The sequence below is a fragment of the Bombus huntii genome, chromosome 7, assembly GCF_024542735.1.
Source record: "Bombus huntii isolate Logan2020A chromosome 7, iyBomHunt1.1, whole genome shotgun sequence".
Taxonomy (NCBI): domain Eukaryota; kingdom Metazoa; phylum Arthropoda; class Insecta; order Hymenoptera; family Apidae; genus Bombus; species Bombus huntii.
Genome location: NC_066244.1, coordinates 9157264 through 9183816, shown reverse-complemented (window position 1 = coordinate 9183816; position 26553 = coordinate 9157264). Strand labels below are relative to the sequence as shown.

The following is a 26553-nucleotide window of genomic DNA, read 5'->3' as shown; positions in this document are numbered from 1 at the left end:
CTCGCATTTTTCCATCTTACACCCAGTTTCCGTCATGAGAAACCTTTCTCCCATTGCGTGTCAGCGTTAACTCCACCGCCATACCAACCCTAACGTCGCGTTGCGTCGTTTAAACAACTAGGATCGATGGTAGAAGCGTTACGCGCGAATCGACACTCGTTCCTCCTCGCTTCGACTCTTCTAGTCATGTTTTCCAGTTGCCCCGCTGATACTACCCTTTGCATTCGGCGACGAGCCCGCCAGCTGGGGCGAATTAGTCTCCGTGACATGCTCCGTGGCGAAGGGCGATCAGCCTCTCGAGATATCTTGGGCGTTTAACGGGACTCCGATCGACAGCCACCACGGATCCGACGTCGTCATAGGGAGTACGAACAAGAAAAACAGCGTCCTAACTATCGAGTCGGTCGCGGCAAGACACGCTGGAGAATATACTTGTTCCGCGTCGAATCGCGCTGGCGCTACCACACACTCGTCTCAGCTAACTGTAAACGGTACATGTGTACGACCCCTTCGCACGTAACCGAACACATCTTTGCGTTCCTTCGTTGTCATCGTCTTCTTTTCTTCCTACTAAGGCATTCGTTCTTCTGCTTCCGTCTATCCTTCTCCGCTTATAACCGTTAACCGTCCTTTCTCACATCCTTTCGTACGATCGACGCTCGGATCTGTAAATACGCGGCTGCGAGCGGAGCTTCCCGTTAGGGGGATGCAATGTTCGTCTCGTAGGCGGCATCCAGAGAACGCGTCCCTCTTCGAACCCATTCTGACTCTGTTTGTTTCTCACGTCTCTACCTTTCGTCCATGCTGCCGTGTCGCTCACGCAGTCGCGCCACAGATCCTCCAGTTCTCTTTCGGCGACGATCCGCTCAACTCCGGCGAGATGCTGTCGATCTCTTGCACGATCGTCAAAGGCGACTTCCCGGTGAATTTGACGTGGACGTTCGACGACAGCCCGATAGACTCGAGCAGACCGGACATTAATATCATATTTAATAAGAGGGTCAGCTTCTTGAGCATCGACAGTGTGGCGGCGAGGCATGCTGGAAGATACAAGTGCATCGCGTCTAATGCCGCCGGATCCGACAGTCACACCGCCGTGCTCTCGGTCAACGGTATCCCCCTCGACTATACGAATTTATTAACTTTGCGACTATAAACGGCCTGTTAAAGGGCGCGCCGACCATTCAAGGGGAGATCGATCGGTACCGCGGATATATAGCGAGGAAAGTTTCGACCAATGTGGGTCGTTCTTTTTTAAAGTACGCTCCACTTTCGCCGGACGAACTTTTACGTTTAAAACGTTGATCGTTCTACGAACTTTGCCGCTAATTTCTTCTCTCGTTTTAATTATATTTTTACTGCAACGTTTGCCTCGAATAATCGGTCGGCGCGTTTTTCAATAGCTTTGTACACTCTCAGTATCTTCTCTCGTAACTTCTTGTTTTCCGCAGTAATCTTCATAGTGTAATAATGTTTATCAGAAGATCACTGCCGTCGTCGTGCCGATGATCGAACGATGTGCGAACGAATGTCTCGATCCTCGCGTACGAAGGCAAGGTAAGATTATCGTCAGAGACGACGGCAGGTAAGGACACGGCCCATCCCGCAGATACAGCGAGACGATGGTCCATGTTTCTTTTACTTGTTTTCGTATTGCTTTTTTACAGTTCTGTCTACCGTTTTCTATCCACCTCCTTTGAATCTCCTCGAACACCTCGTAGCCGTTCTAGTCTACGCACCGTCGTCCTCGATCGAAACGACAGCTCCAACGCGTCGTTCGTGGTACGCGATTGTTTTCGCGCTTCGATCAACCGGGATGTAAAAACTCCGAACCTGTGTCCTGCTCCGGAAGCTCCTACGCGTGATTCAAAGGTTGTTTGTAACTTGCAGTAGGACCGCAGTTAGCGCCGTTCACGTTCGGTGACGAGGCTGCCAACGCGGGAGATATGGCCACCGTTCAGTGCGCCGTGATCAAAGGCGATTTGCCGGTGAAGATCGTGTGGTCACTGAACGGTAGGTCTATCGATGTCGGACGCGTGTCCGGTGACCACAGTTACGACATTCCTGACATCGTCGTGACCAGAAGTAGTAAACGGATCAGCACCCTGACGATAGACTCGGTAGCCGCAAGACATGCGGGCGACTACTCGTGCACCGCGATCAACGCAGCCGGATCCGCTACGCACACGTCGGTTCTGTCAGTGAACGGTACGCTTTGATGAATTTAGGACGATTGGGTGAACCGATTGGGTGATTGGTCGGCCGTGTACTACACCGGGGGTATGCGTCATCGATCTCGTAGGTGCCACTGAGGATGGAGGTGAACGTCGAGAGACAAATTCTTCGTGTCAACGTCTTACGGTTCTTTCCTCGTGTCGTGAAAAGTTCTTTAAGGAGTTCGATAATTATCTCGTCGTACATCCATATTAACGACGGTCGCGTATTTTTTTTTCCATCGAACGATACGTGTACATCGATACGTTCGACCTATCCATCTAGCGTTGTTATCACGTCGACAGTACCGCCACGCATTGCCCCGTTCGAAATGGCCGACAAGGCTGTGAATTGGGGCGATTCCGTATCGGGTGTCTGCACCGTAGTCAACGGGGATTCCCCGCTCGAGATCAGCTGGGCGTTGAACGGTATGCCCATCGACGAGAGTCATCGGATATCAGTCACTACCACGAAAAGGAACAGCCTGCTGTCCATAGATTCAGCCAGTCCGAGTCACGCGGGAATGTATACCTGCGTTGCCTCGAACGCAGCCGGTGCCACCAGCTATTCGGCGGAATTGACAGTGAATGGTACCTACAGTAGACACACCCGAAACAGATATAGAGAAACCTTGATCTTCATTCCCTTTTAATCCTCTCGTTCATCGCAATCCCACGTACCGCTTCCGCTATCTCGTATCGTGGCGAGCGATCGAAGGGGTCGCGTGAACTCATTGCAGCAACGTTCGTTTTCTCACGGACCACGGAAACTGGCAAAGTACTCGGTTACAGTCGCACCGCAGATAGCTCCGTTCGTAATCACCGAGGAGCCGGCGAATTGGGGCGACTCGATTTCCGTGGTGTGCGCCATCCTCAAGGGTGATTTACCAATCGAGATCACGTGGGCTCTGAACGGCGAACCAATCGGCCGTGATCGTTCGGATATTAACATTCTGGCAACCACGCGAAAGAATAGCATCCTCAGCATCGAGTCCGTGGCCGCGAGACACGCGGGAGAGTACACGTGTTCGGCGTCCAACAAAGCTGGAGCGACCAGTCATTCGGCTACCCTGGCTGTCAATGGTACTTTTCCTCAACAGAGATGTTCTCCGATACATTTCCCTCTTCTGCACTCCTTGACTGTCATCACTGTTTCCTCGCTGCCTCCCAGTCGGTGTCGGTGGTTGAGGCTTGGAATTTCTCTCGAGCGAAACGTATCGATCCTCTAACGAATGATATCCATAATTCAGATCTCCGACCGGTACTGTTACACGTGGTTATAAATTGGTAATCGAGTCGTGGTACTCGAGGACAATAGAGAACGAAACAATTAGACAATTAAGGATTCTTTATTCCTCTTAGTTGCTCCCGAGATAGCTCCGTTCGTGATCAGTGAGAAACCAGCAAACTGGGGAGACACGGTCACCGCAACCTGCACCATGTTGAAGGGTGATTCTCCGATTCAGATCGAATGGGCTCTCAATGGTGAACCGATCTCCCACGATTATTCCGATATATCGATCGCGACCAGCCGGCGTGTCAGTTTGCTGACGATAGACGCCGTGACGGCGAGTCACGCCGGGGAATATACCTGCATGGCCAGCAATGCCGCCGGTGGAACGAGTTTCACCGCGACTTTGGCCGTGAATGGTACAATACGTGTTCCTTATTCCCCATTCAGTTTGCTTTATTTTCTCGATGCATGCACGATACTCGGTCAAATAGCTTCCCTCTGTACCCGATTTCCGTTTCCATCGTCGACTGTTTCAGTCATCGTACCCTTCCTAATTCCTCTGGTTGCTTTTTTTTTTTTATTTCAAAAAAGGATTACATCGTTGTCATTGATCAGATTTCCTGCTGATAAATTCGTCATTCTTAGGAAGGGTCGTACCATTTGTCACTCGTTTTATACGAAGAATTAAACATCTCTGGCATATTATGCTGACCGCAGTTGCACCGGAACTCGTGCCATTCGTGATCGGAGAGGGACCAGCGAATTGGGGGGACACCGTCACCGCAACGTGCACGGTACTGAAAGGGGATCACCCGATCCAGATCGAGTGGGCCCTGAACGGCGAGCCGATTTCGCGTAACCATTACGATATATCGATAGTAAATACCAGCAAGCGTGTCAGCGTATTGACGATCGACGCTGTGACAGCCAGACACGCGGGAGAATACACGTGTTCTGTCAGCAATGCAGCCGGTGGAACGAGTTATTCCGCATCTCTCGCTGTGAACGGTACAACGACATCCCGTATTTTCTCTTCTTCCATTCCTCTCTAGTCTCACTGTTTTCTTTTCGTTTCATGCATGCACGCAACCTTCTATCGCCCTTACACGTTCTCCTCGATCCAACCTGTCGAAGAGAAGAGGAGATTCGTCGCATTGTCTATCACACGTATCGTTGATATCACGCGCGCGTTGCTTTCGTTTATCGAATGAATTCTTCATCGGTGTTCCAACGAGACCGCAACAGGAATTATCGATCTGTTTCGCATCGACGCGATGGCTCGGCCGTATAACCGTTCTCGCGAGGTGAAGCGTCTCTAAGCCTCTAGCAAACATTCACGGGATCGTGACGCAGCTGATTGAATCGATAGCCATTAATCAGCATGCCGTGGTCCATGAATGCTAAACAAAGTTTCCATGTCCTTGTAGTTACGCCGCATATAGGGCCATTCTCGATCAGTGACGGACCAGCTAACTCGGGCGACATGGTCTCGGCTACCTGTTCGATTATGAAAGGCGACTTTCCGGTAGAGATCGTTTGGAAGTTTAACGATAGGGTGATAGGTTTCAACGATCCGGACATTACTATCACGAGGATCAATAAACATATGAGCGCACTGAGCATCGAGTCCGTGGCAGCGAGACACGCGGGCGAGTATACGTGCGTCGCGACGAACAGAGCTGGAAACGTCAGCCACTCGACGACTCTGGCCGTGAACGGTACCTATCTAAAGAAGCACGCTTGCACGTCAAAACTCGTTTTGCACATAAGCCTCGCCTATAAGATATCGAAACAATTGCTATATCGTTGCACCTGTCGTATCTATCGGTAATCCTCTGCCTTTTATCCGTTTCCTTGAAACCCTGTGTTTACCTGTGTTTTCCCGTACGAGTAAGAACGAGAGAACGAAGAAACCGGCGACTCGACGAAAGATGCATATTCCCACGTCGAATTTCGCGATCGGTTAACACCTTTGCGGCGCTCGTTTCTCAGTTGCACCGCAGATCTTTCCATTTACATTTGGCGACGAGCCGGTGAACTCGGGTGAAGCGATCTCGGCGACCTGCTCGATCCTGAAGGGAGACTTCCCGATGGACATATCCTGGGCGTTCAACGGCGTGTCGATCGATCCCGAGAGAACCGATCAGTACACGATCACGAAGAGCAAGCGGCTGAGCGTGTTGGCGATCGATGCCGTGGCCGCAAGACACGCGGGAGAGTACACTTGCACCGCGTCGAACAAAGCTGGAGCCTCGAGCCATACGGCGATGTTAGCTGTGAACGGTAATACGCACGCATATGTGTAGACCGGCGCACGTCTGTTCAGACTTTCTTTCGTTTAGACGACGGGAAAGCTGGGACCTTCCTTTTTCATTCCTCCACTCATCTACCTGTATTCAGCAGCTTATTCAGATCCGTCCTATGTATCGTCGTGTGTACACGGGGGACGTTGGGGCAGTTTCGCCACTAAAACTCGCGATCTCGCCACGAACGATTAAACAGCTAGGAGATTGGACGATCGATCGATTCGCCGACAGAATCGTATCAATTCCTGTGGTCGTTAATTAGGTTAACGCGGACGATTATGAGATTCTCGGACGGTGTCGCATGCTCATCGATCTTGCGTAAACGTTTCAGTCGCGCCACAGATCGCGCCATTTACGATCAGCGACGAACCCGCGAATTGGGGAGAAGCAGTTTCGGCGGTTTGCACCGTTGTAAAGGGTGACCTACCTATCGAAGTAGCGTGGGCTTTGAACGGAGAGCCTATCACTAACAAGAATCACGGTGATATCACGATACAAAGCACTGGAAAGCGAGTCAGTCTGATGACCATCGAAGCCGTGAGTGGCAGACATGCTGGGGAATATACTTGCACAGCCTCGAACGCAGCTGGAGCGACGAGCTATTCGGCTACCTTGGCCGTCAATGGTACAGAAATGCACGAAACCGTTCCACGAGCTGTGTCATGCAATAGATACGAACGAAACTGCTATCATTCCCATTCACTAGCACGCGTCCGTGAAAACTTTGAGACTATCTCCTTTCTCCTGACTTAACGTGAAAGCCACTCCCGTCCTGTCTCTTCCCGTACCTTTTCTTAAACTTCCTTCTACCATTTCTTTCCTGGTTTTCCTATATTTGTGTAACGTGGACTTACGAGACTGACCGAGACGAGTATCCGTGAATCGAAAAGAACTGAAATGGCTATCGGATATTGTTTCTAGTCGCTCCACAGATCGCGCCATTCTCTGTCAACGAAGAACCGGCCAATTGGGGTGAACAAATTTCAACAGTATGTAGCATCTTGAAAGGTGACCCACCTATCGAGATACGGTGGAGTTTGAACGGGGAACCGATTACACGCGCTAGCCATCCGGATATAACCGTCACGAAAAGCGGGAAAAAGACTTCGCTTCTAATCATCGAGTCCGTCACCGCGCACCACGCAGGCGAATATACTTGCGTTGCGAGCAACTTGGTGGGATCCGTCAGCCGTTCGGCAGTATTATCGGTGAACGGTACTACGCAATTATACCATTAAGGCATCTCGCACGATCTCCCATCGAAACTTTCCCAAAGTTTGATCCTCAACCCTTGCTATTACACGCGTGAGACCGCATTGTCTTCGGTCCCTTTGTTTTTATTTTTCTCGTGGATATATATTCTCATATTGGCTCGCAAGAGATCGTCACGCTTTCAAATTCTTCCATCGACAGTTTCTATGTGGTTGTTCGTCTCATAGTTTCTCCGCAGATCGCGCCGATCTCCTTCGGCGACGAGCCCGTGAACGCCGGAGACTTGGTTTCCGTACAGTGCGTGGTGACCAAAGGCGACTCTCCTCTGGAGATCACTTGGACTTTCGATAACCAGCAAATCAGATCCGATCGAATGGACGTGATCGTGTCTAACTCCGGGAAACGCGTCAAGCAACTGACAATCGAGTCCGTAGCTGCGAGACATGCCGGAGAATACACCTGCGTTGCTTCGAATGCGGCTGGATCGACCTCACATTCGGCCAAATTGGACGTCAACGGTACACGTTTGTCGACGAAACTTCCACACCCTGATATTCCCCCGTCTCTATTTCCCTAGTGCCGACTAAACTCTTTCCGTCCATTCCTGGCATCCTCCTATCGATATCACGATTACTCGGCGTTTTTCTATTTTTCGTTTCGCTTGTTTTTCTCGTTTTCTCGGTTTTACCGTATTTCTGGTGTTTTGTTTTAGTTGATTTTCTTCTTCTGTCGAACATCGTCTGTCTGCCGTGTGAATTAGGCGATGCAAGGAAGCGAGACACGTAATTCGCGAATAAAGTAATTCGAGCGATGCGAATGCGAATCGCGAGAGAGTGAGAAAGAGCAAGAGAGAGAATATTCTTCTTTGATCGGGCAGCTACGTGCACGGTTGCGTGACCGTGGCACTGCTGGCACAGGCTGACCGTGACGCGGCAGCCAACGCAGACTTTTGTTCCTTTCAGTTTTTTTCTCTTTCCAGTCATTCCGAAATTATTGCCGTTCACGTTCGGCGAAAAACCGCTTAACTCGGGTCAAGTAGTAACGGTACCGTGCGCCGTGGTCGAGGGCGATCAACCCTTGAAGCTTCGCTGGACCTTAAACGGTCATGCGATTTCGCCGCACTCTGGAATCTCAATCGTGGATCTCGGCGGACGGGGTGCCATACTCAGCATAGGATCCGTCCAGGCGACACACGCTGGAACGTACACGTGTATCGCGGAAAACCTTGCCGGAAGGCACGAGCTCTCGGCCGATCTGATTGTCAACGGTGCTTAAAAATCAAAGATCTATATCAATAAGATAGATCTTGTTCGAAAGTCGCACACCTATGTTCTTGTCTTGTTCCTCTGAAGAATATCCAGCTTCCTTCGACCACTTTTCCAGTAGCAGTACATTTTTCCTTGCTTGTGTAACGTTAAAAAGACCTGTCCACTTTTTCGTACTTTTTTGCTTTTTTCTTCTTTTCCGGGATCAAATTTATCTTTACATACGTTCATTTCTATTTTTCTTCCGGACTCACGAATAACACGAAGACAAGTTTTTGCATCAGCCACGGCCAATTCGAAATCCAAGGATAATCGCGTTCGAAATCGTTTCGTTAAAAATCGCGATCGACTTGAAACAAGCCTTGCGTCGCGGAACCCGTGGCAGAATTCTCGCCGCGGTTAAATAATTCCCGCTAAAACGAAACGTCTATTTTCTCCCGTTCCTTCGTTTGTATCTGTGCCTGACTCTAGAGTCAATCTGTCTCTATCTCTCGGCAGTCGCTCCGCATGTGCAGCCGTTCTCGTTCGACGAGGCCAACTCCGGCGATCTGATAATCGTCCATTGCGCGGTCGTAAAGGGGGACACGCCGATTTCGCTCAAGTGGTTGTTCGAGGGACGCCATTTAGAAGTAGGCGACGGAGTGGGTATCACCGCGTTGGGGGATAGAGTGTCCGCTCTGACGATCCCCGCAGTCAGGGGAGAGCACGCCGGGGAGTATGCTTGCGTCGCCGATAATCCAGCCGGTCGTGCTAGGCACAGCGCCCATCTCAAAGTGAATGGTACAAAAAAACGAGACATCATGCACGTAATTCATGGTATTCAGCAGAAATCAGAGCGAACGTGTGGTATATCCGAAACAATTGGAAACCGGCATGATGTTGTGATCCAGCCGTATATGACGCGTAGCCCGTTGGAACGCCGTTGCTATACGTTTTTTCGTGTTACGTTACGTTACGCTGTTATTCGGGCCGAAAAACGGAACGATGTTTTTTTATTAATTGAATTAATTATCCGCTCTTGCGTGATTCGTAGTTCGAGTAGTAGTCGTGTATATATTATATATTTGAAAGAGAACTAAGCAAAGTTTCTACCACTGTCTGCTGTTGATTGTTGTAATAGCATACATATATTGAATATGTTTTTTGGAAAGTCTACATTTGCTCCACTGTCCATTCTCTTTCTTTCTTACATTATAATTATCTTCCCGCATCGTTTGTTTCGAAGCATCATCGTTTAGGTAGGTCGCTCAGCCGAGTGTAGCTTTTGGACACCACAGTCCCACTCTCGTTATCCTTGGGCTACCATGATCAAAGGTAATTTGTCCATAGTTCAGGACGAGCTAAAGTTTCCCCTTCATTCCCAGGTCCAGTTCTCTTTCTCGTTTTCTCCTTCTGAACACTTACACGCACACCCATACAGACACACACACATACATACACACATACTCACAAACACACACGTTGTGTCACTTTCTCTTTCCGTCTCGCTGTTACTCTCTTTTTTTTTCTCTGGCTGGCTCATTCTCGATCCTTCTCTTCTCATCCTCCGTGATTCATCATCGGTTAACGACCATCATTCGCACAGAGAGAGAAACGAAAAGTTTCGCTGGCGCACGAAGCTAAAGTTTCGACTCGATCGTTCTCCGTAACGATGTAACAGAAACGCGGTAAATTAGGTTTCGATGCAGAAAGGGAGAAGGACTACCGAGAGATCGGATGAAAGACGAGAGTCGCGAGAGTCTGTCGCGGATCATAGGGAATAATCGACGAACCGATGAAAGTCGACGATGAATATGACCACGAGATGGACCGCGGTCCAGTCCAACGAATCGGGATCGCACGGAGCTTTGGACCGCAGGAAGCGTGTACCGTGGATCTAGCTAGAGACTATCATTCCAGTCTTGCCACGGATCAATCCGTTCGATTTTGGGGATCAACCGATTTATGCGGGGCAGGCCGCTCAATTGGCGTGCATGGTGCTGGTGGGTGACACTCCGATCGATATTTCCTGGACCCACAAGGACCAGCCACTGTCACAATTCATGGGATACAACGTCGGGAAACTCGGCCCACGGACGAGTATCTTGCTGATCGAGCCGGTAACACCGGAGCACGCTGGACGTTACACGTGTATCGCCAGCAATCCGTCTGGGAAAGCGATGCACGAGGCGACATTGCGAGTTCATGGTTAGGGCCAGAGTAATGTGGGATCATTGAATGATATACTAATGATTGAACGATGATTAAATAACTCGGAATGAAAAGCAACCGCGTCGGAAGCCCGTGAGAGTATATGATTGCAGGCTTGATTGATGCATCTTCGTCGTTGCCGAAGCTGTCGTGTTTCCTTGGCGAAAAGCTTTCTGGATTTCAGTTCTCAGCGGAAGAGTTTGACACCACAGCGTGTTGCTTTCGTCACCGGGGACGACACTCTCGCTCTTTCTAAATGTTTCTTTACTTTTACCATTATCTTCTACCATTTATTCTACGTTTTTGTTCATTGTTTCTGGACCCGCCTATGTTTTTCAGCCGAGTAGCAAACGCAAAGTTACGCCCAAATTCTTACGTGTTCCCCCCCAGCAAATTGGTTGAGCTTGACCCGCATCGTATTTGTGGCTAAGTATCTCGCCTCGTTTGATTACCCTGTCTCGTTGTCATGCTCATCGTCGCTAATTTCTTCGACGACACTTTTCGTTGGCTTTCGAATTGTTTTCTCGCCGCGCGATTACAAATCCAGGCACGTGATTAGGATACACATCAATATTCGTTCTCATACGCGACTCTAATCGCGTTAAATACTTCATTTAATCATTCTCATTTATCAATATCGAATGATAATCGGTGGATCGTCGCGATCTTTCAGCGATCATCTAGGTCCCAGCGATCGAGCTGTGTATTTTTCGTGATCACATTCGAGTGTCGATTTATTATACCTCACCGTACCCCCGTCGCGCTACAACGTGTCCTTGTTCCAAGATGACCGACCGACCATCCAATCACCCATGAAAATCACCCTTTCAACCTGTGCCTCGTCAACCTATGGAAAAGTACCTTTTCCACCTTTTCACCTCCGCCCTGCCTCTCACCACACGTCTCGCCTCGTTCATTTTTTACATGCATTCGTAGTGGTAGCTAATATATCTTTTAATACGCATGCGAGTTTTCCTTAGACTATAACACGTAGATTATTTTTCAAGCGGTGCAGCATGATGAACCGTGCTCGAGTATCATAGTCACAGTAATTATACGTAGTGTTCCTTGCACGAGCGCTGTGAGCTCCTTCAGAGCCGCAACCATATTCTTTCCTATCTGCCTGTTTCACCTATCTTTCTGTTCGTGCTGTAGTCACCCGCATAATCATTTTGAATTCCCGCATGTCGAACTTTTGCAATGTTGTCGCAGTTGCGGGGGCGAGTCGCGTTTCGTTCAGCATGCCACGAAACTGACTGTCGTGATCTTCGGTTTTATTTTTATTAAATCGATAAATAGATACACACGTAATTCGAGATTCGAAACAGTTGTCGACTATCGGTTGCAAAGTATCGGAATGTCCGATAGAAATTATGGAAACCCAAGATCACGATGCGACTGACTTCCGGATTAACTGCCGATATGGTGGATGCGCCGGGAGGACATTTGAATAACTTTGTTGTTCTATAACAGTACCTCCTCGCTGGATTCTGGAACCCACCGATAAGGCATTTGCTCAAGGCTCTGATGCACGTGTTGAATGTAAAGCTGATGGTTTCCCCAAGCCCCAGGTCACATGGAAGAAAGCTGCTGGTAAATATATTCGCCTCGACGATTACTATCATTACTTTTCCTCTATCGATACCTTTATGACAAATTGTATTTTCTATTTTATAGGAGATACACCGGGCGATTATACCGATTTGAAACTGAGCAACCCAGATATCAGCGTTGAGGATGGAACTCTGTCAATCAATAATATTCAGAAGACGAACGAGGGCTACTATCTGTGCGAGGCTGTAAATGGAATTGGCGCAGGACTTTCGGCTGTTATCTTCATCTCGGTTCAGGGTAACACACTATTCGCGATTATTTCTTTCTTACTTCTTTTAATTCTGTTAATAATTTTTATATCGCTTGAATCGCAGCTCCACCCCACTTTGAGATCAAACTGAAGAACCAGACCGCACGACGTGGAGAACCTGCTGTACTGCAATGCGAGGCTCAAGGCGAAAAACCAATTGGTATTTTATGGAACATGAACAACAAGAGACTGGACCCGAAGAGCGATTCTCGTTACACCATCCGCGAAGAGATTTTGGCTAACGGCGTACTGTCTGACCTGAGCATCAAGAGAACTGAGAGAAGCGACTCTGCCCTTTTCACCTGCGTTGCCACCAATGCCTTTGGAAGCGATGACACCAGCATCAACATGATTGTACAAGGTTCGAATTGATTTGCACAAATTCAACGTCTGCCTAACTTTTCGCATATCGATCGAAGTAAGTAACAAAACTTGATGAAATTTCCTTGATTTTTGAATTCCAGAGGTTCCTGAAGTACCATACGGCCTGAAGGTATTAGACAAATCCGGACGATCGGTTCAATTATCCTGGGCAGCACCATACGACGGAAACAGCCCCATTAAACGCTACGTCATTGAATACAAAATCAGCAAAGGCTCTTGGGAAACTGACATTGACAGAGTACTGGTACCCGGATCGCAACAGAACGTAGCTGGCGTTTTCAACCTGAGACCTGCCACCACATATCACCTGAGAATTGTTGCTGAGAATGAAATTGGTGCGTCTGACCCGTCTGATACCGTTACAATTATCACTGCCGAAGAAGCTCCTAGCGGCCCACCAACCTCTGTTCGCGTTGACGCTCTTGACCAGCACACTCTTAAGGTAACTTAAGTTTCTTACAGCTGATAAATATTTAAATAACAAAGTATATTTTGATCTATCGATTTGAGACTATCGATTTCATTCGATTAGGTAACATGGAAACCACCCCCACGCGAAGACTGGAACGGTGAGATTCTTGGATACTACGTTGGCTACAAACTCTCTTCCTCCTCTGACTACATTTACGAAACCGTTGACTTCTCGAAGGAAGATGGAAAGGAACACCACTTGCAAATCATGAATCTGAAGACCTACACTCAATACAGCGTTGTTGTTCAAGCGTTTAACAAAGTTGGATCGGGACCAATGAGCGAGGAACGAAGACAACACACCGCCGAAGGAGTACCTGAACAACCCCCTCATGACACTACTTGCACCACCTTGACTTCCCAGACTATCAGAGTTTCCTGGATGTCACCGCCTCTTAGCGCCGCCAATGGAGTTATCACCGGATACAAGGTAGATAAAGAGGATTACACTCTGAATAAGTGTTTTTGTGTGTGTGTTGTGGCGATATTTACGATTCTCTTTCGCAGGTTATTTACGGACCATCTGACACCTGGTACGATGAGAACACCAAGGACACCAAGATCACCTCCTCCAGCGAGACCATCTTACACGGACTGAAGAAATACACCAATTACACTATGCAGGTTCTGGCTTTTACTTCTGGCGGCGATGGAGTTAAATCTGCACCTATTCACTGCCAAACGGAACAAGACGGTAAGTGATGCCTGGTAGAAGTAAATTTACAACAAATTGTAACTGGTATCTGAAACGTGCTCTATTCTCTTTCTTATAGCCCCTGAAGCACCTATCGCGGTCAAGGCTCTGGTTATGTCAGCTGAATCGATTCTTGTCTCGTGGCGCCCACCAAGCCAACCGAATGGAGTTATCACCCAGTATATCGTTTACACCAAGGCAGACAACGCAGAGGAACCAACTAGCCAGAAAGTACCACCGAATCAACTGACTCACGAGGCATCTGGATTGGACAAACAACGCAGATATGACTTCTGGGTAACTGCTAGTACCAACATTGGCGAAGGAGAGGCTTCAAAGATCGTGGCATTGGCACCAAGCGTTCGAGGTACTCTTCAATTTTCTGTTGTTTACATTTTAGTCATTTGTGGTAAACTAATTTGATCGTGATAAACTAACTTTCCAGTACCGGCAAAGATCGCATCGTTTGACGACAAATTCACTGCTACCTATAAGGAAGATGTTAAATTACCCTGCCTGGCTGTCGGAGTACCTGCACCGGAAGTTACATGGAAAGTACGTGGCGCCGTTCTTCAATCTAGCGACAGACTGCGACAACTGCCCGAGGGATCTCTGTTCATCAAGGAAGTCGATCGTACCGATGCTGGAGAATACTCTTGCTATGTTGAGAACTCGTTTGGCCATGATACCGTTACTCACCAACTGATCGTTCACGGTGAGTGATATCTTAGGACTTCGGATGGGATTCGATGGGATTCGAGAACGAATGATTGATATGAGACGACGTTTCGTAGCTCCCCCACACTCACCGCAAGTTACTCTTACTGCTACGACCACCAACTCGTTGACGATGAAACTGAGACCTCACCCTGCCGATAATGCTCCGATCCATGGATACACGATTCACTACAAACCGGAATTCGGCGACTGGGAAACTGCACAAATTAGCTCTACTGCTCAGAAATATACTCTCGAAAATCTGTGGTGTGGCTCAAGATACCAGATTTACGTTACTGCATATAACGGGTAATAATCTACGCCTGCATGAATAAAACTGTCGTGGAGCGAGGCTCACTTGTCATTCCCTTAGAATTGGAACCGGCGATCCTTCCGACATGCTCAACACACGTACCAAGGGCTCGAAACCGATCATTCCCGAAGCGGCCAGATTCATCGAAGTTTCCACGAATAGCATCACCCTGCATCTCAGCGCCTGGTCCGACGGTGGCTGCCCAATGCTCTACTTCGTCGTCGAACACAAGAAGAAGTAAGGAAAATTGTATAGAAGAGACTCTTTGAGTTTGATGAAAATTTAAACGCCCTTTGATGCGATTCAGGCACCAACAGGAATGGAATCAAGTCTCGAACAATGTGAAACCCGGTGGAAACTTTGTTGTTTTGGATTTGGACCCTGCTAGCTGGTATCACTTGCGCGTTACTGCTCACAATAATGCTGGTTTCGCTGTAGCCGAGTATGAATTCGCGACACTGACCGTAACCGGAGGTAAGAGGATTCAAACGGCAGCGGCACACTCGTCGCCGGTGCTAATGGTGGCTGGATTGAATGGTCGCCATATTTTTTGTTCCAGGCACCATTGCACCGGCCCGAGAGCTACCTGATGTGAACGGTGGTGGCAACGACGAAGATCCGATGAAAATTTTCATGGCTAACTTAAATCTGGTCGTACCCGTGGTAGCAGCTATTTTTGTTATAATCGTTGCCGTCATCGTGATCTGCGTTCTCAGAGGAAAGGGCCATGGTGGTGATAAAGGTAATATTCCTTTTTTTTATTGTTTTAACGAACAGGTACGATCGCACCCCCCGTACGCAATAATGGTAACGACAACACGGATGTCAGGCGTTATTTCCCCTGGTTACCTAGCTGGTTCAACGTGAACGTTGTGGTGCCGGTGGGAGCTACGATTGTTGTGATTATTGTAGGCATAGTTGTGATTTGCGTCGCGCTGTCTAGGAGAACTCGAGGTCCGGAACAAACACGGCTGCGAGGTATCTCATCAGCCGACGAGAAATATTACGAAGGACAATGTATACCAATTTTTTTTTATTATTTTATCTTGCTATGAGAACATAGATGGAAGTTTATCAGAAGGATAATTTGTAAATAAAAGAAAATTTTTATCGATTGAATGGAATTGACATTAACGATGAAACTAATCCGAGATGTTCGGAGAAATTATTTTTCTGATAATCGATCCAAATCGAATACCGAATGCTCGATATTGTCGAACTCTCGAGTGGCATTTGTATCGTTCGTTCTTTTAGACGATGTGGTATATCAGCAAACTGGAGTTGGCGGAGCTACCCTTGACAAACGCAGGCCCGATCTTCGCGACGAACTTGGATACATCGCCCCACCGAATCGCAAACTGCCCCCTGTTCCTGGCTCAAATTATAACACCTGCGATCGCATCAAGCGAGGTACAGTGATAAGTAAGCCACAACTGCCTACAATATGATTTCTAGCTAAATTCCAATTATTGTCTAGATGTTGTCGCATCGGCACGATAGTGTTACCGTTATTTTTATTTTACGTGACACACGATCGAATCGCACAGGTGACACGATTTTAGACCTCACCATCGTCAGACAAATCGGCGTGTCGATACGTCGTTGATAAACCTCACTCACTCACACACACACATACACGTCCAGACACATTATTTATATACGCGTTGATCATAGTCAATGCCAGTTGTTTTATTGTTTGCCTCGCTTCAAAATGTTTTTTCTCTACACCTAATCGATATGTATGTCCCACGGGAACGGTTATCTTTCCTCCCTTATTTTGCGCTTATCACATTTGCTGCGCGTACCAAGCGTGTACCATGAACGATTACCCTGTTCACTCGGATGACTCCGTGAATCGTCAATGAAATCAATCACCCCGATATGGCAGCGAGCCAAAACCGAACATTGGTAAGCGTCAGTCAGTCGTACGACCTTTGTAGTATATGTTCGATAGGTGGAACAGGCTCGATAAGAAGCCACTCGACGTGGGATCCCAGACGACATATGTACGAAGAATTGAATCATTGCGCACCGAATCGAAGATGTCCACCGCCACCCCGTATGGGCAGTGCCGAAGCTCTCTCCCACAGAGGTTGGTAAAAATAGTTAAAGACCCGAACGAAGTGCTCTTTCTCCTTCTTGTGTCGCCATGACGAGCCTTCGTCTATCGCGAGACTACGATTACTAACCTACGGCCGGTGCAGCTATTGGCTGGTTGCAGTCGGTCTTCGTAAGTCCTTTGAGTTCCACGGTTCTTACACAGTGTTGATGTAACCCTCTTAATGTTTGCACGTCCTCGCATGCTTGCGCTCTGGTACCCTTTGGTTTCGCAAACAGATAAACACGATGTACTCATAGGAAACACCTCTTTCGATTTGTCCCACTTTTCTAAGCGGAACAGGACCAATTTCTCACTTGATCTTCGTCAGTTTTTAGTTGACGATATCTAGGATATTTATCATAAGATACGAAAATCGAGCAAATGTAAATGGACCTGTACCTATACGACTAACATGCATGAAATCTTTCCTTAAATATTTCTCGTTGACAAGCAAGTACGAGACAAGAGGAAAAACATAGGAATGTAATACGTAGGTACCTGACAATTTTAGCGATAACGATGACTGCACGAGACCAACACCTTGCGAAAGATTATCCGATTGATGGAGATAATCCTATACAATGAATAGATTAGTTCAAGCAGGTCTATAACTGCAGTGTCTACCCTGAGTGATTGTTTCTTTCAGGCATGGAGGATGAGATCTGCCCGTACGCTACCTTCCACCTTCTTGGATTCCGCGAAGAAATGGACCCCAGCAAGGCTATGCAATTCCAGACCTTCCCTCACCCTGGCAATGGACACTCTGGTACCATGGGACCACCTGTTGGACATCCTACTAACGCTTCTGCTCACAGCCGCTCTGGATCTCAGTCTATGGTATCATAACTCTTTCTAGAGATATTTCCTAGTTTAATTAATTCAATTTATTGAATTAAATTTCTTCATTTTTTTTCACAGCCACGTCAAAATGGTCGTTACTCTCGAGTTCCATCCCAAGGAGGTGGCAGCGGAACCCATAACGTCTTCTCTCCTGAATACGATGACCCGGCAAACTGCGCTCCTGAAGAAGATCAATATGGCTCTCAATACGGACAATACGGCGCTCCCTATGATCATTATGGATCTCGTGGCTCTGTTGGACGTCGCAGTGTAGGATCGGCCCGCAATATTCCCGTTTCTGGATCACCCGAACCACCCCCACCACCACCAAGGAACCACGACCAGAACAACTCCAGCTTCAACGACAGCAAAGAGAGCAACGAGATCAGCGAAGCAGAGTGTGATCGCGACCAACTTGTGAACCGCAACTACGGCGGTCAGTACAAAGAACAGTGATCGAATAGGGAATCAGAGGATCGAATTACGAAGCGAATTAATTTACAATAGAATGACTCGTTACCGGGAAGAACAATTTTCTAACGTTGTATCTTCTTGAGCCGAGTCAAGGTGATCTCGTTTCGACTATTCGCTCTGTGTTTCCTTATCGCTGCTCGTCTTTAAATAGTAGAAAATATAGGCATGCCGAGTGAGTCACGGCGTACAAGAATGAACCGGGACTCGCTGCGGAGTCTGTGTATCTAATCGTTTAGCTTCCACGATTTGCATGCTACGTGTCGTCGTAGTAGTTTACCGTTGTGTCAATCGTGCCGTGTGTTTTTCTATTTCAGTGAATGCTCGCGGCAAGGACGGCATGACCACCGAGGAGATGCGTAAACTCATAGAGAGGTCAGTAGAGATCGAGTGAGTTTGGTTAACGGTGTACGATTAAGAAACGTCACCGTTCATGCCGCTGTGTCTCGAGCGATTTCTTGCCTCGAGAACTGTCATTGACTTTCTCGAAAGTAAATTGGCCAACCACTCCGTTAGTCGCTTCGACTTTTACTATTCGAACAAACGTCATACGTTTCTCGATTCTCCATAATATAATATTGTAATTTTGCCAGACCTGCTTCTTCTTCTCGTAAATTGTTGTTTCTTTTTTTTTTTCTAAACCATTGGTATCTTCGGATTCGATTTGGACCAATTGATTCGCTGGGTGTTCCAAAATGATAGTGACGATCGAGTGCACGGTGGTTTCGCTAAGAATTCTGAACAATCCTTTTGACAATCTGCTTAACGTATCTCTGACTTTTTCTTGTTTCATGACTCTTTACGCAGGAAGCCGTAAGTTCGTTAGACAATAATAATAATAATTAAACCGCAGGATGCATTCTTGTAACGACAATCGCGTTATAGATGAGTTTTGGAAAGCTTTAGAAGTTGCGTTAACTTTGTTCTTAGCTAGTTTTTTGTGGCCACGAGAATATAGGTCAGTCAATGCTTCGACAGCGTCGCTTCCATACCAACGACAATCAGATCTCTACCTGGGTCGAATAATGCTTACTAAGTTTATATGTATTTGCATGCGATTTTCATGACATTTTGCCAAGTGTGATATTCGTAGATAATACTAATTTTTGTTCATTAGATCACGTCGACCGATCACGATCGCGATTGCGATCGATGCCATATTTATTTTCGCTAACGGCTCTTACTTTTTTCATTGCTACAGATCCTGCTGCCATTGCCGCTGGTGCTACTAACTTAACAACCGCTATAAAATATCTTTATTATCGTACTAATGAAACGATTCTTATTATTAATGTACTGGCGATTGCAACTAGTGCATGTTTCGCTGAATCACGTGCAGATAGTTTTTATTTCTATCCTTTGGATGCATAGAAGCTACCGGAAAAATGCGATATATAGCTAGTATCTGTATACGGATACTTAGAATAACGCTGATGTAAAAGGGAACGCAAGAGTACAAGGAGGAAAATTGAAAGCATAAACTGCCTGTTACAGAAACGAAGCCCCCAGCCGGCAAACCAGCGCCGGCCACGGCGGTCACGGGGGACTCCTCACACCCTACGATACTGTGGCAGTGTAACCTGTAAATCATCTTCCGTGGTCTTCCGTCTCTCTCATCACCAGCGACCGAAGATTCGAGAGAAACGGAAAGAGCGCGTACGCTAACTCTTCCCCCGGTGCTGTCGTCGGTCCAAATTGCAACGATATATCAGAAAAATTACCATCGTCGCGAGTAAATAGATTCGGTCCATCGCATTAGGCGGTACACTCGTTGAGACGTTTCGTTTAAACAATCAACCCTGAGGTTGATTTACCAGCGACGACGATATTTGTCTCCTGAAGGGACCGTTTTCTTCGTCTTCGACCATATCATTTTATCCCCTTTTTGGCCTTTCTCTATTTCGATCTCGCGTTTTTTCGTATAAGCGCACTCATTCTTGCTCAATTGTCGACAAGGCCATATTACAAAACTGCCAAATTGATTAACTGCCGATTCAGGCGAAGAGGTAATTTTTATTCGAGGGGCAACATACCGCGTCGTTTTGTGTAACTTAACGAACCATCGAACTCATCGATTCGTCCTAAACGAGTGTCTTGTTAGAAAACGAACACACCCGGCATGTTCGTGGACGTTGAAAAAATGCGACTAGAATCCGGCCCGCGACGCGTGCTCTCGGCGACGGTGCGTTTCACGGGGGTTTTGGCGGTATATCCTAGGTTACAATTGTCGCTTCCAAGCGCCACGAGTCACGGGAAGTACACACGAGATACATTAGTTACTCGCTTTTTAAGTCATGGTTGTGCCACACTGCCGCTCCCTACAGGCATATGATATTATACATACATATATATATATATATATATATATGATGATGATATTATACATATATATACAATTTATAATTTCGTAACGAAGGTTGTGTCCCCCTTTTTGGTGATTGACGATCTTGAGTCTCGACGTCGCGGAGAGCAAGTCTAGAAAGCACTGTATTGCGACAGTGTCGCAGAGAGTGCGTCGTCGTTGTCGTCGTTGTAGCAAGTAGTCAAGCAACAGGTCGCATCGATGCCGTGGTGGCGTCTAATCGATACTTCTTCCGCCGCGTGTGTCGAACCAACAAATTTTCATAAAATTCCTTTTTCACCGATCGACTTATCCGTAGGAAGAACGCGGCACGCTAAATCGTAGATCACGATTCGAAACACGAAATCGTCAGCTGACCACATTATAAAACATCACATGCCATACTTTAAAAGGAGAGAAGATAACGCGTAAGCACACACCACGTTCGTTGTCGATTTTTAATCGTCCTATATAATATTTAGTCCGCTATACACACACATATATTCGCAAGCTAATCTCGATCAATTATGAACCTACGTGAATTTAATTATAAAAGCGACGATGATATTATACGTGTAAGCAATTCGAGCAACAAGTACCGATTTAAACGTAAGTAGGACATAAGTCGGACGGATGGTCGCGAGGTGCGCCGTTCTCTTTCGTTCAATGGTGACACGTCGAGTAATAGATGAGTAAATAGAAAAATCAGGCCATAGAAATGCGATTAGATAGAGCGCTATTGGAAATCGAAAAAAGTAAATAGATAAGAAAAATCGAAACACCGTTCGTTCGAATATTCAATCCTGTATATCGATGTGGCGCCAGGATACAATTACGACGCGTATCTCATAGTTCGTTTTTATCACAACACTATTTAGATATATAAAAATATATAAATATATAAATATAAATATATATGTATACATTGACGTTCATATATATACGTTGTAAGTAGGTATGTCTAGATATTGCATTTATTTGCCGAGGCGATGCACGAGTGGTACACCAGTTGAACTTGGATCACGGTCGAAGGATGTCTCGTCGTTGACGACGAGCTGTTGCCGGGATACTTTGTCCGTGAATCTGTGACTTTGAATGTGTGGCTGCAACTCTGCTCGCCGACGCACTTTTACTCATCGATGTGATTTTAAAGGTTGCGCAAAGTCTCGTGTCTCGTGTATGTGTTACGATCGCGCTCTACCACATTAATGTAGCCATGTGCAAGTCACCTTTTACGATGTATATCACGTTTTACTCACATAACGCTCGCGGAACTTTTCGCTTTGATGCTTTGGAACTTAACGCGATGAAAGAGAAATCGAAAGACATTTAACATATTCGATATTAGCCGTACGATTGAAGACGTGACCGTCGATATTAAGTAACAAAAGCTGAAAAAAATAAAAGAAAAAAAAACGTGATGTTCGCGGATTGTCGCATAGCTTTCTTCTATTAATCGATTGGAAATACTACTCGTTTAATCGTTATCGTTTGTGTGATCGATCTGGTATCGTTTTTTTTTCGCAAAGTTTAACGTTACTTTTGATGATGCTGTGAAACGGTCGGTGCCGCCGTCCGCGTTATACCTATATATTATGCTTTGTTCATTGGTAATTTTGGATATTCGTTTTCGTGCAGCAACGAGGCGGTTCTTCGAGCTTCTCCTTCGGCGGAGCGCGTATCGTTTTCTTTTTCCGTTGCAAGCAGACTCGGGACATTTCGTAATTAGTACCCTGTGTTGCGCTCAGTGCTCGCCTTTAAATTGGCTGTAAGTTCGCATTCTCGTACAACGATACTCGTATTTCTCCGCGTTCGTAGGGACTCGAGGATCCGCTCGTAGTACACCGTTTCCTCAGTACCAATATTTTATGTTTTTGTACCAAAGTCGTAGCGTCTAACTTTACGTTAAATAAATAAAACCAAAAAAAAAAGGAAACAATTGTTTGATTTTAGATTCCTAAACATCAAATCTTTTATTCAACTTATGTGTATGTTCACGAAGGACTGGATTTTTCGTTAAACATAATTGTAAAATAATCGCTATATCATGTTTTAAATATTTTAAAGATCCATTAGAACACGTTTGATTATACTACAAAAGCAATGCGCTATTGATTTGCAATATTTAATATTTTACTGGGTCATCAAAAACCGCGCCGCATTTCGAATGTTTACGATATGGTAACATTTGAATGGTGTTTATGCAGTGATAACTCGTAATAGTTGGTAACATTATTTGTTCGCACGATGGCGTCTGGCGGTGGTACGTACCGTTTATTTTGCTTTTTATTATTTAATAGGTAGTGTTAGAGGATACGTTTCGGACGAGAATTTGTGTTAATAATAATGTCGAACAACGTGTTGTTCTTGTAATAGCAGAAAACACAACAGAGGAAAGGACTGAGCCAGCAACGCCGGCACAACCCCTCACCAATGTTGTGAGCGAAACAGCGCACGTAAGTTAGATAACCTATAAATGTAGGCGTAACCTGTTGTGCTATTATCTTTTTACGTTGACTTTTATCGTTGATAGTTTCTAAAATATGATTATTAATCGAATATTTTTCTAGTGTTACGCCGATTTTATGTATCCAAATTTACAATGGATTATTCGAACGAAACAGTTTTGATATTTCCCGCCAAACTAATGACAGCTGTTGTATCGAAATTTAAGTATGGTTTTGTACCAACGACCTTGGATTAGGTCATTTGAGCAGTTAGGTTTGGATATTTTTGTACAGTTTCATTAGTTTTACCAATATCTTGTGCTTCTTATGACTGCCTTTGTGTGAAGTTTATAAAAGGTGTAAAGAAAATAATAGCACATAGTTCTAGTTATTTTTGTAAGAATAAAATTAACACTGATCTTCATCCGCTGTATTGTTTTTCATTGTTACAGAGGATACTAGCAATGAATAAGGATTCAGATCTATCTGGTGCGCCACCAAAGAAATCACGTGTTGAATTACAATCCCTGCCAACGAGGCAATATTTGGACCAGACTGTAGTCCCAATTTTGTTACAAGCTTTATCTAGTTTAGCCAAGGAACGACCTGCTGACCCCATTAGCTTTCTGGCTGGATACTTGTTGAGGAATAAAAGTCAATATGACAATGGCGAATCTCCACCTACTAGTCAATGAACTGCGTATGCATGTATAAGTATGTGGTGAAAATTGAAGAATTGTTTATGAACACTTATTGACATTTCTTAGGAATATATTCAAGTTGGACAAGGCGTATTTGTGTATCAAATTAAATAAAAATGTATTAGCTTTCTATCGTATGGCAAGTTTTTTGGTGGTTAAATAGCAAAGAAAATGTAACGAGTTTCCTCTTTGGTGCTTATCTTTGTGCTTAATTTTAATGACAATTTTCTGGTGAATAACAAGGTTAATTCTTTATATATATATATAGAATATATATAGTTAATATATATATATAATTTTAATGACAATTTTCTGGTGAATAACAAGGTTAATTCTTTATATATATATATATATATATATATATATATATATATAATATATATAGTTAATATATATATATATATATATATACAGATATAGAATATATATGTATGTTATGTGTATTATAATGTATAAATCTATAGAGATTAAGTTCATCATCATTAAGATATACGATACCTCCAGTAATTTATATCTGAAAAAATTTTAATCAGATCGTGCCAGGTTGAATAAAAATACTTTATAGAACTTCACTGAACCGATGTGTTTCACATCGACCATGAAAAACGAGAAGGATCGTTATCATTGGTCCAATAAATCGTAATGAGTATTCCGTGTTCACGTCGATATAATTGGATGCAATTAAATGTAATCGTCCACTGAATTGGCATGAAATTTATTTTACAGTTCGATAAGATCAATAATACGTATGGACACGCAACGTTCGACCGTACATTTTAATTTGGTTCCATTCCGGAAGTGACACCAATTTTTTCGAATTTAAAATCTGCGCGCGCCGTTTCGCCAATTATGTACGTGTGTCATCTAGTTGTTGATTTGTCGAGCGTAGTGTGTTGCATCAACGGTTTAATTGCACCGGTGGATCGTAACGATGCTGAAGAAAATTCGTGTATATCCCAGATAACGGTATGACATTGGTACAAAACGACGACAACGAGAAGATATCGAGGTAATTTCGTGGGGAACAATTCGCACGGCAACATCATCGTACCAAGTCCAATTAACGAGGTGAGCTCCCATTCAAGTCCCTCGTATATTACCTTGGTTTCTTGATACGGCTGTCACCGTGTATTTGCCGTGAACTTCATATTGCTTTTATTTTTCTGCTGTTATTTCGTGTTTTCTGGAAAGAATTTTTATATTGTGTAATATCCAGCAAATATCTTTTTCGTCTGGCTAAACCAAATAGGACGAAGATTCGCGTTACATATCGTATTGTACATAGGGTATCTATTGTAGGAACTTTTGTGATTGAACCGTATATGATGCGATACAATATGGAAACCAGGGAAAGATACAGTAGCAGCGAGTTTATGTTTCCTGCCTGGCTTTCGTAATTCTTTGTATTTAGACGAAATAGCGAGGTTTGCGCGCGATCGTGTTACAGTTAGCGCTCTCTAGGAGCCCATGCACAAAGAACGTGTATCAAGTAAACTGAGAGTATAGTTAATGGGCAAATCGTGTCATGGCTTTCGTGCGCGCACAATCTGCAGATTCACGCCCGTACGGCCATACGGTGACTCGGTTCAATTGGCACGCATATTGGAATTCTATTAGCGAGATTACCGACAGTAATTGCTCGGTTTGGCACAATATCGCACGTTCGTCTATACCCAGCCAACAGGCTAGTGAGCGTCAAACGCGGATTAAGCGCGCGTCTTGCATCGTGGCTAAGGCAAGGCGGGTGTATTATGTTCCCGATTATGCTAGTACTAGTCACTAGTCGCACTCGGATCATCTGAACGGAATATGTCACGAATTGCGAATTTGAATATGCACCGTTATATTAGCCGGGACGGGTCGTGTCAAAGGAGATGTTCGGTTGAAATTACTCGAGCCACCTAGGTGGGAGCTTTGGCCTCGCGCGTTCCTCTGTGAAAATTTAATCGAAAGTTTCTACGGGTTGGGAAATGAAAGTTGAACATAGATGGGGTGAGAGGAACCGGAGGGGGGTAGGTTGGAAAAAGGACGGGCGGCAACGTGTTTCGTCGGGAAAGAAACGAAACTTGTAAGTTCGCCGATCTCGAAGGCCGGAAAACGATTTACCGGTCATAAGTGCGCGAGACTTCCCAGGTTGCGCCGAGGTTTTTTGAAATTTCTGTCTCCGAACGACTCCGGATAATATAAAATTTTTCTCCATAACTGGAAACTCTGCCACAGCTTCCTGTCCCGCTCTCTTCCCCTCTCTAGCTCGAGTCTCTCTGTGTCGGAGTTAGGGAAAAAACGCTTACCGAGCAGATTCGCGCGAGCTAAAGCCCTCTTTTCTCTCGTATTTTTTACCAAGCTAAAATTCTATCTGATAACCAGAAAGTTTTTTTCTACTCTCCGCTCTTTTTATATTTTTCTACTTTCTCTCTCTCTCTCTCTCTCTCTCCCGCTTCCCTTTTTTTGCATTTTATTTTGTTCATGAAAGATGATACACGGACTTTTGTCCGAGCGCGGCCGCGTAGCCTGAGACAATAAATACCGGTTGGGTTTCGCTCTAGTTACGATTATTAAATGTAATATCTGTTTTGAAAATAACGAAGCCCGTTGTAATATAAAATCGTTAATTGAATATCAGAACGTTTGCAGCTTGCAAATTGAAACTGAAACTTGCGAACTGAAGCGTTCGAGAATATATTCAGTTCGAAAATGAAATTCGTAATATGGTCACGTTATAAACGGACATTTTAATCAGTCTGACTGAATCGTTCGCGATTTCGTGAAACAGAGCGAAGGTACATAGG

At 45.4% G+C, this 26553-nt stretch overlaps 3 protein-coding genes across 54 annotated transcripts in view; all 3 read left to right on the top strand.

The window, feature by feature from the left end:
• Positions 1-22555, top strand: part of LOC126867648 (cell adhesion molecule Dscam2) — a 56289-nt gene extending 33734 nt beyond the window's left edge. For 18 of the 50 annotated variants that reach the window (XM_050622376.1, XM_050622370.1, XM_050622361.1 and 15 more), the window contains exons 11-29: positions 1891-2208; positions 11894-12013; positions 12098-12271; positions 12349-12645; positions 12749-13110; positions 13201-13569; positions 13647-13833; positions 13913-14200; positions 14279-14548; positions 14628-14859; positions 14924-15100; positions 15171-15337; positions 15641-15880; positions 16118-16285; positions 16818-16955; positions 17611-17801; positions 17883-18240; positions 18593-18650; positions 19770-22555. In XM_050622376.1, the coding sequence (XP_050478333.1) occupies positions 1891-2208; positions 11894-12013; positions 12098-12271; positions 12349-12645; positions 12749-13110; positions 13201-13569; positions 13647-13833; positions 13913-14200; positions 14279-14548; positions 14628-14859; positions 14924-15100; positions 15171-15337; positions 15641-15880; positions 16118-16285; positions 16818-16955; positions 17611-17801; positions 17883-18240; positions 18593-18650; positions 19770-19854 (4199 nt within the window). In that variant the 3' untranslated portion in view covers positions 19855-22555. The other 32 variants (XM_050622383.1, XM_050622395.1, XM_050622380.1 and 29 more) reach the window with 27 other exon arrangements.
• A 190-nt stretch (positions 22556-22745) lies between these two features.
• On the top strand, positions 22746-23901 carry LOC126867663 (protein dpy-30 homolog). Of its 2 annotated transcripts, none has more exons than XM_050622448.1 (3): positions 22746-22879; positions 22996-23072; positions 23516-23901. In XM_050622448.1, the coding sequence occupies exons 1-3, from the start codon at positions 22864-22866 to the stop codon at positions 23756-23758; spliced, it is 336 nt and encodes a 111-aa protein (XP_050478405.1). In that variant the 5' UTR covers positions 22746-22863; the 3' UTR covers positions 23759-23901. The 2 variants fall into 2 exon arrangements, with proteins under 2 accessions (XP_050478405.1, XP_050478404.1); XM_050622447.1 differs by having other exon boundaries at positions 22747-22879; positions 22993-23072.
• Positions 23902-24651: 750 nt separating this feature from the next.
• LOC126867654 (protein O-mannosyl-transferase TMTC2-like) overlaps positions 24652-26553 on the top strand; it is a 215484-nt gene continuing 213582 nt past the window's right edge. Inside the window, exon 1 of one of the 2 annotated variants that reach the window (XM_050622424.1) lies at positions 24652-24832. The gene's annotated coding sequence lies outside the window, so the exon portion shown is untranslated. The remainder of the gene's footprint in view (positions 24833-26553) is intronic. The other variant, XM_050622423.1, reaches the window with a different exon arrangement.

Coding starts and splice junctions, on each gene's coding strand:
- LOC126867663 (XM_050622447.1), top strand. Junction 23,073..23,515: donor TTGTGAGCGAAACAGCGCAC/GTAAGTTAGATA, acceptor TCATTGTTACAG/AGGATACTAGCAATGAATAA.